General features: G+C 61.7%; 1 protein-coding gene across 2 annotated transcripts in view; it reads right to left on the bottom strand.

Moving 5' to 3' along the window:
• Nucleotides 1–13,160, bottom strand: part of JPH3 (junctophilin 3) — a 52,774-nt gene that overhangs the window by 22,920 nt on the left and 16,694 nt on the right. For both annotated transcript variants that reach the window (XM_012657693.1, XM_012657691.1), the window contains exon 2: nt 2,483–3,260. In XM_012657693.1, the coding sequence (XP_012513147.1) occupies nt 2,483–3,231 (749 nt within the window). In that variant the 5' untranslated portion in view covers nt 3,232–3,260. The remainder of the gene's footprint in view (nt 1–2,482; nt 3,261–13,160) is intronic.

Here is a 13,160-nt window from a genome sequence, read left to right as displayed (position 1 = left end):
CTCAGCCCCACATCCCCATGTGTGAGCGCGAGCGTGTGTACGCAGGGCTGTGCATGGCTGTGTGTGGCGTGCGTGACTCGTGCGTGGAGACACAGTCTCCCAAGGGGGTCGGTACCCAGACCCAGCCGTGCGCACGTGGAAGCCGGAACCCACCTCGCCCCCCAGCACCTGCCCAGGTGCCTGCCACGCCCATGACCCAGTGGGGCTGGGTGACCTGTCTGTGCGGAAGACAGGCCTGGGGTCCGGCCAGACAGCGGGGCTTCGGAGGCTCCCAAGACCGGGAGGGCAGTGGCCCATTTCCCAGCTGCGCACACGCGTGTCCACCCAGACCCCTGCCTCACTCCCTCCTTCCGTCCGTCCTTCTGTCCACTAAGTGAGACCCAGCAGGGGCCTCCCCAGGAGACACAGGCACACCTGGCCACGCCAAGGCCGCCAGCGCCCCAGGGCTGAGGACTCGTGGAGCCACAAGCGTTCCATCGGGCTCCTGCTTCTTTGGGACGATGGCGCCCCAGGCCCAGCCCAGCCCCCGCACTCTCCCCCGGCATTGAGGCCGCGCACCGCAGGGCCCCCGCAGGCTACTCCCGACCCTGAGGCCCAGAGAGATCACAGACCTGCCCGGGCAGCCCCCGTGTGCCACCCGCCCCGCCTGCCCACAACACCTGATCCCCGGCGGGAACCAGCCTCGCCTAGTGTCTTGCGGGATGCGTCTGAATGCTGTCCCGTGTCCCCCCGTCCTAGGGACATTTGGCTGGCCAGGGGCTGTGAACGAGCCAGGCCTGCGGAAGACTGTCTGCTAAAACCCGCGCTGCCGCCTGGCAGGCCCGGCCGAGAACGGTGAACTGACCCTCAGATGGGCGCCGTCCCGAGTGCCGCTGCCCCAGGCCCAGGCTCTGGTCCACGGGGCCCACAAAGCAGCCACGTAAGACACGTCGGGCAAAGAATGAAGAAAAGCTGGGGAGAAGGAAAGTCACCGAATTCCCGGGAGAGCCCTTGGATGCCCATCGGGCAGAGCCAGCACCGCTGTCTTCCTTCTAGGTGTGGTTGTCCAACTGCCCTACAGGGAACAAGTGCCACACCTGCCGTATGAGGCTAATTTGGTCTTAAAACACAAGGTGAGTCCTCACAGCGCTGCTCCTGCCGCCTTCCCGGCCCGAATGCTGCCGGTCAGCGCAGAGCGGGTTGTCCAGTGGAAATCCCACTGTCCTCTCGGCTTCTCGGGATGGATCTCGCTTCCCCTAAAATCTCAGCAGTCGTGAGCGACAGACACCCTGCCAACAAACCACGGCCGCCATGGCGTTCTTCCACGGCAGGGCGGGTCACTGACAGCCAGGACCAAGTGGGCTAAACCTTGATTGGGTTGATAATCCTGTCCCCTAAGGGGCCGCGCAGTCACCGAGCTGCCAGCTTCCCTGGAAGGACTCCAGGCCTGCCCCGCTGGGAATGTGGAATCCTCCAGAAAGATGCAGGGGAGCATCCTCTTAGAGGCCTCCTGCCCCAGCAGCCTGAGGCGTCTGGAGCGGTTCCCAGCGCCCACCCCAAGCCCCGGGCCTCCAGGGCAGACCCCGAGTGCCCTACACAGACCGCAGTGATGGCGGAAGCAGCAGCTGTGGGTTTTCTAAACGCCTCCCGAAGCCTTGACAAAGTCGAATCACTAGGACTGCAGAGCCCACGTGTGCACCTGCGGGGCCCTCGGCTGTCACGGGGCGACTTCCTCCGGACTGCAGCGGCGGCTCCCGCCATCGCCGCCCCTCGTCTCCCGCAGCCCAGCCGCGACCAGCCCCGGCGCACACGCCCCTCCACCGCCCCCCGGGAGCCAGACCCTGCGCCCCCTCGTCCAGCCCCGAAGCCCCTGCCCCACACCCACAGGCACCTTGGAATCCACACTACTCCCCATGGTCACCTCTGGACCTGTTCCTCAGGGCCGGGGGCCCCGCTGAACCCCAAATTCAGGCAGTCCTGCAGCCCGTTCACAACAGCTGCTGGCCAGAGCACCAGGGCTTGGGCGAGCCCTTGCCGGGCACCGACAGTCAGACCATCAGTCTCCCAGCTGGGGCCGCCTCGTGGGGCCCAGGGAGGATCTGGGCCGCAGGCTTGGGTGGCCAGGGCAGCTCCAGCCTCCTCCGGCATCACCCCTCCTAGCCACCTTCTTTATCCGCCAGTGTTTTACATTAAACGCAGCACAGAGAACGGATAAGAGACGCTGCTCCGTTTGAAGGGAGCCCGTAGGTCCCGGCGCCCCCTCAGATCCACCATTTCCCGGCCCCGCCCCTGCCCACAGCCACCGCTAAGGAACTCCTGGGGACCCCCAGGGTTCAAAGAGGCACAGTTTGAGAAACACCAGTGTAGGCCTCAACCTGGGCCCAACCCAAGGCCTTGAGGGACAGCACGCACGACCCACCAGACCAGGCCCACACACACCTGCCGGATGACCAAGGGCCCTGCCGCCCCAGACCCACCCCAGACCCGCCCCTCGCCCTCCTACCTGGAAGCCGCGATCTCGGCCTTCTGCTTGGCGATGGTGGCGGCCCGCTCGGCGGCCTCCACGGCCCGGTCCACCTTCTCGCGGATCTTGCTGGCCCGCAGCGGGATGAGGTTCTTGCGCTTGCCGCTCACGAGGACGTTCTGCTTGTACTTGCCCTCCTCCTTGGTGCCGTCCGGGAAGGTCATGCAGCCGTAGCCGTGGCGCCGGTTGCCGGCCCACTCGCCCTCGTACTTGAGCCCGTCCGAGCGCTGGCTCACGCCGAAGCCCGAGCGCTTGTCGTTCTTCCACTCGCCCACGTAGGTCTCGGTGGTGGTGGCGTCGATGTCGTCCTCGATGACGGCGAGCTCGGCCTCGGCCTCGCCCAGGCTGATGGTGGAGTGGATGTCGCTGGCCGTGGAGCTGACGGTGCTCATGCCCGCCTCGCTGCGGAAGGAGCTCTGCTTGCTGCGCTGGCTGGCCAGGCTGCTCTTGGACTCCGACTTGCGCAGCTTCAGCCCGCTCAGCAGCGAGCGCCGGAACAGCCCCTTCTTCTTGCCCTTGAGGGCCTCGGAGTCGCTGTGGGCCACGAGCACGAAGCCGCCCCGGGACACCGCCGGGCTGCCGGCCACCGCCGGGGAGGCGTCAGGGTGCAGCGCGGTGCCGTTGGTGTGCTCGCTGCGCAGAGAGTTGATGGACGTCCTCAGGGGCGAGCGGATGACCGCGGCCATGCCGTAGGGGACGCTCTGCCGCACGCCGTAGCCCTGGCGCATGCCGCCGACCCACTGGCCCTGGTACGTCCCTGGGGAGACAAACGAGAAAGGGGTGAGCGCCCGGGACGGTGACAGAGGAGGGAGCGGGTCTGGCCACGAGACGGCGGGCGGACGTGGCCGCGGTTCTCTGTCTGCGCTTTCTATCCAGGTGCAGACTTGGTGGGGGTTTGTGTTGGGGGAACGGACCGTGTGCGTTTTTACAACTCATATCACGCTGATGGTCGTTTTGAAAACACTCCCATCCTGCTTCCCGTGGCTGGATTTTGTTCCCTCCTAGAAGCTGGGGAGTGAGGAGCACAGAACCCAGAGTGCACCAGGGCCCCACGTGGGCAGAGGCCTGACCGAGAGAAGGCTGGGGAGGGACGTTGCGAGGCAGGAGGAGGCAGCACGTCCTGGGCTGCGGGGACGATGGGGGCAGCTTAGGGACATGGGCTCAGGCTACACCCTGGGCACTGAACAGGCTGGCTGGCAAGGCAGCGAGCTCCCCATCGCTGCAGGTATCCCAGAGCCCGGAGGACCACTCGGCTGTGGAGGAGATTCAAGCATGGGGGAGGGGAAGGGGCAGCGGCTGATGACCTCAGGCGTTAAAATCGCAGACCTGAGACACCAAAAGCAGCGCCGCGGGGACCCGAGCAAGCCCGTGTGCACCCCGTGTTCCCAGCAGCACGTTCCACGACAGTCGAGGCAGAAGCCCCCGGGGTTCCGGCCCGGGCCGGCCGGCCCGGGGTTGGTTCTTGCCCGTTGGACCCGGCCCGGCCCCGGGGGGGGGGAATTCCGGCCCCCGGTTCGGCCGGGGTTGGCCTTCGGGGCGTTGGGGCCAGTTGAATTCGGCCGTTCCCGGAGGGTTGGCGGTTGCGGGTTTCCCTTTCGGGGGGTTCCCGGGTTGTTCGGTTCCCGGGGGCGTTAGGTAGGATGGGGGTAGGCGGGGGGTGAGCTTGAGTGCTCAGCGGGGACGAGACGTTCTGGAGACGGTGGCGATGGCCGAACAACAGCCACGTACTCAACGCCACTGAACTGCCCACTGAAGAACGGTTAAGGTGGTGGGTTTTACGTTACGTAAGAGTGACGGCGAGCACCACGCTCACCTGCCACGCACCAGGCGTGGCCGCCTCGCCCCTCTCCAGGCCTCAGCTCACGTCGCCTCCCCAGTGGGGTCCCCCGGAGCCCTCACGTGGGCTCAGTTCCCCCACGCGGTCCTCGCGTACCCCCCTTCTTGGCACTTGGCGTGTGGCTCTAGCCTGCTGCCGTCTGTGTCCGACACTCTGTCTCCCAGCAGCTGCCCGAGGACAGGACCCAGCGGTGAGCACCGCGGTGCAGCGCGGGTGGGGAGAGAAAACAACACGGGCCCCAGCAGGCCCGGCACGGCCCTGGGGCACCTGGTGCTGGCGGGACCCCAGGCCAGAGCTCGGCCTGGGAATAACAAGGGAGATGCCAGGGCTGGAGTCGCCGGGCGAGTCACCAACCCTGTGTGTGCACGGTGTCCCCTCCCTCGGCTGCACACCCAGGCCTCAGCGACGCGGCCTCCACACTCGGCCGGTGGTGGCTGTTGCCCCAGGGATGTCACCAAGGAGGTCCCAGCGGGCCTGGGCATCACCAGAGTCTCACCTGCCTTCATCTTTGATGGGCCTGGCGTAACCAGGGTTGGGGTCTGTGATGGTGGCCAACCCCAGCAGGGGAGCTGGCTGGGAGGGGCCGACAAGGGCAGCAGGGAGAAGAGACCCCAGCACCACAAGCCTTCGTTTGAGAGACACACGTTCAAATCTCGAACACACACATGCACAGAAGCACACACACAGACACAGACAAACACACAAACACACACACACACATATACGGACACACACACACGGACACACACACACACGGAGACACAGACAGACACACAGACACACACACAGACACAAACACACACATACACAGAAGCGCACACACAGACATACACGCACAGACACACACACACATACACAGAAGCACACACACACGCAGACACAAACACACACATACACAGACACACACATACACAGACACACAGACACAAACATACACAGACACACACACACAACACACACGACACACACACAGACACACACACACGGAGACACAGACACACACAGACACAGACACACATACACAGACACACACACGGAGACACACAGACACAAACACGGACACACACCCACGGAGACACACACAGACACACACACATAGACACACACACAGACACACATAGACACAAACACACATACACAGACACACACACACATACACAGACACACACACGGAGACACAGACACATACACAGACACACACACAGACACACACACACACACACACTCTCACGTCTGGACCAGGCAAGGCCATCGACGGCAGGCTGACTGCCGGCTGCCGGGTGGGGGAAGGAGAGGGGACAGTGACCACTCGTGGGGACGGCGTCTCCTCCAGGGAGATGAGGATGGTTTGGAACGTCACAGAGGTGGTGGCACAACACCGTGAATGCCCGAATTGCCACCGAACTGTACACGCGAAACGGTTAATCCTACATTTACAAATACCGTGAGTGTCAGCTTATGTTAAATGGTTTATTTCACATCACGTCAATTAAAAAGAGAACATACTGATGGTAGCAAAGAAATGAACGGCAGCGTCCTGACACGGAAACACACACGTGTAATTTCAAACACCTAACACTGGACAGGAGAACACCCAGCAAGCCTTGAGAACCGTTGGGGTCCCCGTGTCGGCGCTGGCGCCTGAGCCGGGAACGAGCACACCTGCAATTGGGGCACGTGCACACCTGCGATCGGCAGCCTGAGTCAGACCTGGCTTTGCCGCTTACACTCTCACAGGGGAGGGTAGTTCACATCTCAGACCTCAGTTCACCTCCCTGTGGGACGGGCGATAGTCACACCCCCTGCGAGGTCTATACACCGCCACGTACGCTGGCAGAGCAGCGGCCACGGCCGCCCAGCACACAGCATGACCAGGGCCGGCCGAGCCTTCCTCGCCCAGAGTTTGCAATTTTATCGTATTTGGGGTTTTGCTGCCAGTGGGGACACATCTGATTTCGTAACTGACACCAGTACGATGGATTGGGACAAACAGAAACCCACCCCGTGTCACTTCCGCTCCCACCCGCCTGGGCAGCCCGGCTGTCGCCCGCAGCAAAGGGCTGGTGAGAAGCCAGACCCGGGGTGCCCAGCGACAGGGACAGGTGGCCAAGGGGAGGTGGGGGGGCCCCCATGGGCTGCAGGGAGGGGCTGTCTGGGCCAGTGCCGCCCCCAAAGCCAACAACATCCTGTCTGCACCTTTCACCCCAACCCCTGACCCTGGAGCCCTGGAAGTCGCCTCAGACGCAGGAGGAGCAGCGGGGATGGGGCTTGGCAGGGCAGAGCGTGTCCTGAGCTCTGCACGATCAGAGTCACAGTTCACCCACACGATGCCCTACGAGTTCAGGATTCTTGCTATGCCCACTTAACAGATGAGGAAACTGAGGCTCAGACAGGTAAAACCACTGCCCAATGTCACACGGCTACAATGGGCTGTAAACCGAGGTTGAGGGTCTCTGGGCCTGGAGGCAGCTGAACCCCTCTCTCCCAGCCAGCCCCCCACCGTGCCTGTCCACCCAGCACCGATGCCCAACCCCAAGCCCATCTCCTCCCACCCTGGTGGGCCACAGCCTCTGCTCTGGACTGGACCCTGACTCGCTCCGGCTGGCCTCGCCTGCCTGGGCCATTCCCCCTGGGTGGGCACGGGCCAGAGCCCCTCCCCGTCACAGCTGACCGGACCCTAGTCAGAGCCACCCCGAGCTTGGCCAGTCACATTGGCCTGGGGCCGAATCCAGTGGCTCCGTGGACGGGTGGCTGGGAGGTGAGGGAGCCGGCAGGGCCCCTTCCCACCCGGGAGAAAGGAAGAAACAGGCGCCGCCGAGGCAAGCAGCTGGGCCTCCTCCCTCAGAGGGGCACGGAGGCGGCTGCCGGCTTCCCCACTGCCCTGCGCTTGCCTGCACCCCGACACCCCTCATGCCTGCCCATGCCGACTTCAACCGCATCGACTGGGTTTGTCGTTTGTGCCCAAACACTCTGCCCACGGAGCTGAGCTCCCGAACAGACCCCCGCCCCCGGGGTCTCCATCTGACGTGCACGCTCTGGGACCCCGTCGGCACGCAGGCCCCGCGTTGCACGGGCATCTCCTCGTGCGGTGAGCGGGCGGCAGCCACACAGCACCCGGCTCCGCTCTCCCGGGCGGACCCGACGCCGCGAGCCCAGGCTCCCGCCCCCTCTGCAGCCACGGCTGTCCCCGGAGGGCAGGTGACACCGCGCAGGGGCCCCACCCTCTGCAGGGATGTTTTGCAAGTCACAAGCCTGTCCCCTGCTGCAGAACATTAGGTCATTCCTCATTTGTGACAGCTAATCTTCATACACAGCGTTAAACTTTATCCTTAGGATAAATTCCTCGAGTGAAATTGCTTGATTAAAAAAAAAGGTCTTGGAGTGTTTTAAGGTTTTTAATAAATTGCCCTCAGAAGAGACTAAGAGTGACCACGTCCCCATGTCATCACCGACACCAGAGAGCATCATCTGTAAAAACCTCTCAGCTGTGACCTGAACAGTCATCTGCTGGAATTTGTCACGTGCCGAACCGTGTTCCCCCAAGACCGATGTGTTGATGTACGAACCTGCCACCTTACACGCAACGGGATTCGGAGATGACATCTTTAAAGAGGCGACGAAGTTAAAACGAAGGCCTTGGGGTGGGGCCCTAATCCAGGCTGACCGGCGGCCTCGAGGAGGGACCGCAGGGACCGCACAGAGGGGCGACCCCGTGAAGACAGCAGGACGGCCTCGGAGGAACCACCTCGTCCGGCACCTGGATCTTGAACCTCCAGCCTTAGAACCGCGAGAAACAGATTCCCGGAATCGCAGCCCCGCAGGCCTGCGGCGTCGCGTCACAGTAGCCCGAGGAAACCAGCGCGGAACTCTCGAGCGTAACTACTGAACAAGCAACAGTCACGACAAACCGACCAACAGGACAACAGGCCGCATTGCTGAGAACCTGCGAACGAGGAACCAGCGGGAAGGAGCCTCCTCCCCCTGCATGTCCAGGAAGAAAAGTTTCCGGAGAAATAGAACCAGCGGCTCCCTCCCCGGGGCCCTGGGCAGGAGGCCGGGTGAGGCCGGGACGGGGCTGCCGGGAGAAGCGCTTGTTCTGAACAGAGATCTGCGGCCTCCCGTGGCACGCAGGAGAGTCGCCCACCCACGGGGAGGCGCAGAGCCTCTGGGGTCCGGGCGGGCCACCGCGCCAGCTCTTCAGTACCTGCGTCAGTAAACAGCAGCCTCCGACGCGAGGAGAAGCCTCGACAGGGAAGAGCAAGCCCAAGTCGTACAAATAAGAAGAAAGGAATTATGAATCTTGAAACACGCAGGGGATGGGAGAAAACATCAAGGAGCCAGAATTTAAATCCTCAGAGATGAAATACCGCAACCATGAAAAGAGAATAAAATGCAATAAAAAAGGAGGGATCAGAGAAAGAACTCCTAGAAGTTAAAAGTGTGATGGCTAAAATAAAAAATTTGGTCAATGAGTTGGAAGATTTAAAAAAAAAATCAAGAGAATCTTTTGGAAACCAGAGAAAGAAGAGGTGGGCAAAACAGAAGAAAATGAAAGGATTCATCCAGAAGGCCCCACATCTGCATACTAGGAAGTTCTAGAAAGCAATGGAGGAAAATGCCGGAAGATTTCCAGCAGGGAAGCCCCCCAGAGCTGAGGCTGTGAGGGTCCAGGCCTAAGGGCTCCGGGCCCCTTGCACAAGGGAGGGCAAGAGACTCGGCCAAGACACGGCGGATGAAATCGCAGGACTCCAATCAGCCAGGACTCACACGCTTCCAGAGAAGCAGCAGGATAGACGGTAAATGAAGGGCTGAGAATCAGAACAGGATGAGATTCAACGGCAACACCACACCTGGCAGTCAGTGGGAAACTGCCGCCCCCCAAATCCTGGGCAAAACTCATTTCAACCTCGCATTCTATACACACCAATTTATCAGTCAGATAATCAAGCCACAGAAACTGTTTCTTCCACGCATCCTTTTCAGGAAGTTACTTCGGGATGTGCCCCACCAAAATGAGGGAGGAAAGAAAGACAAGATCAAACGGAAGGGAGGTGGAGGAAATTTCCAGGAAGATGGGAAGGGGTTTGGGAAAACAAATCAATAAACTCATGTTTACGTGTCTGTGTACACATATTACTGACAAAGAATCTGGCAGGTTTGTTCAATTGAAAAGCTGCCTTTGAGGGGTGTTTCGCCGAGCATTTGCGAAGTGGAAAAAGATTTAACCAATAACACATTGATTGCCACCTGAGTTGTATTTAACTCACTCTAGTTTTGACCCTGGGGCCACACGAAGCATATATAAAATCTTACTTGTTGATGTTATTACAACTGATATTAATTCTAAAAGCACGGATTAAACAGAAGTCAATAAATATCATTTTTCTATTTATGTTTACCTTTAAATTACACTCGAAGTTTTTATCTATTTTCATAATAAAATACTGTGGCCCCCAGGAAAAGTTTTTTTCGTGTGGCAGTCAGCGTGTTAGAGAAACTACGCGATTGAGAACAGCGAGGCCTCGCCCACCCCCGTTGTGCAGGACAAGCACAGAGTCGGAGGACGGGGCCCGTCTCAGCGTGAGCAGCCCCGACACCGTCACGGTGGAAGACACCGAGTGGGGATTCAATAACAAAAACTGTGGCACGATATTGAGGTAGGCAGGGAAGGGGCGAGGAAGCGGTTGAGAGAGGAAAGTCTCGTCTAGCACAGCGGGACGCGGACGGGGCTGCGAGTGAGCGTGAGCGCAGGCGCTCGGACACGCGGGGGCCGGCCTTGCGGGTCGCGGCGGACCGTAGTTCTGGGCACCCCTTGGGTTGCAGCACTGACATCTTACGCTGTGGGCACGTGATCTTGGTCAGGACTAAAACTCCTGAGGAGGAGGAGATGGGAAGACGCTTTTACAAAAAAATCCTCACAGCAGTTGTGTCATCCTTGTTCCTCCAGCCGTGGAAACCGAGGCTCAGGGGGATTCGTGTCTCGAAGAGGAGGGTGGAGACCTGGGCCAGGCTGGCGACACGAAGTCCTGCTCTGTCCTGTGTCCTGGGAGGCTGGCAGGGACGCCAGAGGGGGCCAGAGCAGGTGTCCCTTGGAGGGACCCGGGGAGTGGTCAGAGCCGTGTCAGACGGCCCGGGGATGAAAGGAAGGGGCCCGCGGGCGACCACTCTCCATGCGCCCAGGGACCACCCACCGCCCTGGGGTCAGAGAGGCGCAGAGTAGATCTGCGGGCAGCAGCAATAGGGTCTCACGTCCACCCGCGCCCGCCAGGGGAGGGCGCTCCGAACAGCCCAGAGTGCGGCACGGGGCACTGGGGAGGTGCAGGGAGCCACCGGGTGTGGCCCGCCAGGACGGTCCCCCTGCCCGCGCCGGGGGTGGGCCGAGGCCCGAGAGACACGCAGTTGGCTGAGCGTCCCCCTGTGGGGACTTCAGGCCCCTCTGCTCTCCGTGCGGGTCAGCAGGGGAAGGTCTTGTAACTTTTTCTTTCTTAACTTTGTCTTTCGTGAATACTTTATTTTAGGTTTAGAGAAAACTTGGGTGGAAAGTAGAGCATTTTTAATGTTAACTAATATTAATACAATGACTATGGCTGTGCCCCGCCCCGTCTCCTACTGCCGACATCTGCACCCCGGTGATGCGTCTGTCACCGCGGACCGGCCAGCGTGCTCGGTGTCAGCTGAGGCCCAGAGTGTACCCGGGGCTCACGCGTGGGGCCGGGCACCGTGGGCTTGGACAGATGTGTCACGACACGGACCCGCCGTGACGGCATCACACGGAGAAGCCCCCTGACCCTAAAATCCCGCCTTCACCGTTCATTCCTCCACTCTGCCCCCGTCTGGCCACCGTCCCCACGGTTCCGCCTTTTCCACGAGACGCGCATGGCCCCTCCGCGTCTCTCCGCGGCTCCTCGCACAGTTTGTCCGTCCCCTATCTGGGGGCATCTTTGCTGCTTCCAAGCTCTGACCACTACGAACAAAGGGAAGGTCTCCACAGCCAAAAAAAAAAGAACCAGGACAGACCTGCTCTCGGAGTGAACATTCTTTCAAACCAAATAAATTCGCGAATTTGCCTTCACTAAAACCCCGCATGGGCCTTCTCAGTTTAGGGGGGACGGAAAACCCTCCCGGGGCCACCCGAGCAGTAGCCCGGCGTTCGGGAGCCACGGCAGCCACACCCGAAGGACACCATCTGCTGGCACCTGCTGAGCACTCGCGGTACCAAGACAGCGGCAGGCACGTGTCATTCCCCAGTGGCACACGGAGGCTCAGAGAGGTGAGGTGACTTGCCCAAGGCCACACAGCGAGAAGAGGTGGAGATCTGATCCCTCCCAGAGCCCAGACGGAGCTTTGGGGTCTCGGGACCCCCGCCCGCTCCCTCCCTGTCCCTGCCTTGGGGGAAGGCCACACCCCGTGACCGGCTGATCTGTGCACATCCGGGGCAAGTCTAAGACGTGGGGCTCGTCTGTGGACCCAGTCAGCTGTCCTCTCCCCAGGAGCAGGTGGCCCCATGTTGCTCCCCTGACCTCTGGGCACCCTCCCGCCACACTCACTGGCCCTGGGGGACTCCTGACCCCACCTGGGAGGGCAAAGGCTCCAGGCACCTGCTGCTGAGCAGAACGACCAGGAGGGAGACGTCAGTACATCACGCGCCCATTTTACAGAAACAAACACTGAGGCGCGGTGAGGTTACGTCACCTGCCCAGCGTGCTAAGGTTGAAGAAGCGCCTGAGCCGGGCCCCAAACACGGGGTGTCTGATTCCCAGGCTCGCACCCGCGCGGTTCTCCTCCACCGCCCACCGCGACGGGGAAGGCGACGGCCAGGAAAGCAGACTCCAGCTCTGACGACACCAGGACCCCACCCGGCCCGCGCTCACTCACCCGGGATGGCGGGAGGCCTCATGGCGTGTGACTGCGGCTGTGCCCCGCGCTGGGCTCTGGTCCCCGAGAGCCCATCTGTGCGCAGCCGAGAGGGCCCCGCTGCTGTCTGCTCGTCCACGGCGGCACCGTCCTCTCCCTGGGCTGAGAGGTCCCGGCGTCCTCCCAGTTCCCGAGGGCCAGCCCCGGTCGTGTCCCGCAGGGCCGCTGCGAGCAGGGACCACCCCCCATGCCTCCCTACTGCCCCTGGCTCTGCCTCCCACCCTGGGAGGGAAGGAGGAGGTGGGGACAGACGCAGCACAGAGAGGGCGCCGTTCCCGATCCTGCCCCGCCAGACCGCGCGCCCCTCGCTGCACACGCTCCACCCCGCAGGCCACGAGGGCTCGCGGGCGGGCCTCTTAAACAGCGGGGTTAACGCCAGCCCTGAGGCGTGGGGCAGCAGGTGGCCGGCATCAAGCCCTGCCGGTGCTGGTCACACCTGTGCCCCCTCAACCGTGAGGACGGGCGGATCTGAGCGCGATCCCAGCTCTGGGAGCTTCCCAGTCTCGTGACCCTGGAGAGGTTCCGTGACCTCTCTGAGCCTCAACTTTCCCTGTCTGCAAAATGGGGATAAATATTATTCCCTCCAGGCTACAAAGGAGGGATGCGGCAAAGGGAGGAGAGCGTGGGGGGGGGGACAGCTGTCACAAGTCACCCAGCTTCCCCTCCTGTAAAATGCGGACGATGACGACATCCACCTGGGGTCGCTGGGAGGGTCTGTGTTTGCAAAGCACCTGGGGGCGGTGCCGGGCACACGGTAAGCACAGCGTGTTGTCAAATGTGAACACGCACAGAGGAGCCCGCGACGGCTCTGGATAGGGCGCTGTCCTTGTGACTGCAGGGCCGCCGTCCTCCGAGGCAGCAGCAGTAATGGGCACCTACTGCATGCAGAGTCTCTGGCTGCAGCTC

The sequence above is a fragment of the Propithecus coquereli genome, unplaced genomic scaffold (genome assembly GCF_000956105.1).
Source record: "Propithecus coquereli isolate 6110/MARCELLA unplaced genomic scaffold, Pcoq_1.0 Scaffold557, whole genome shotgun sequence".
NCBI classification, from domain to species: domain Eukaryota; kingdom Metazoa; phylum Chordata; class Mammalia; order Primates; family Indriidae; genus Propithecus; species Propithecus coquereli.
The sequence above is the reverse complement of the archived record's forward strand: the minus strand, read 5'-3'. Positions and strand labels throughout refer to the sequence as shown.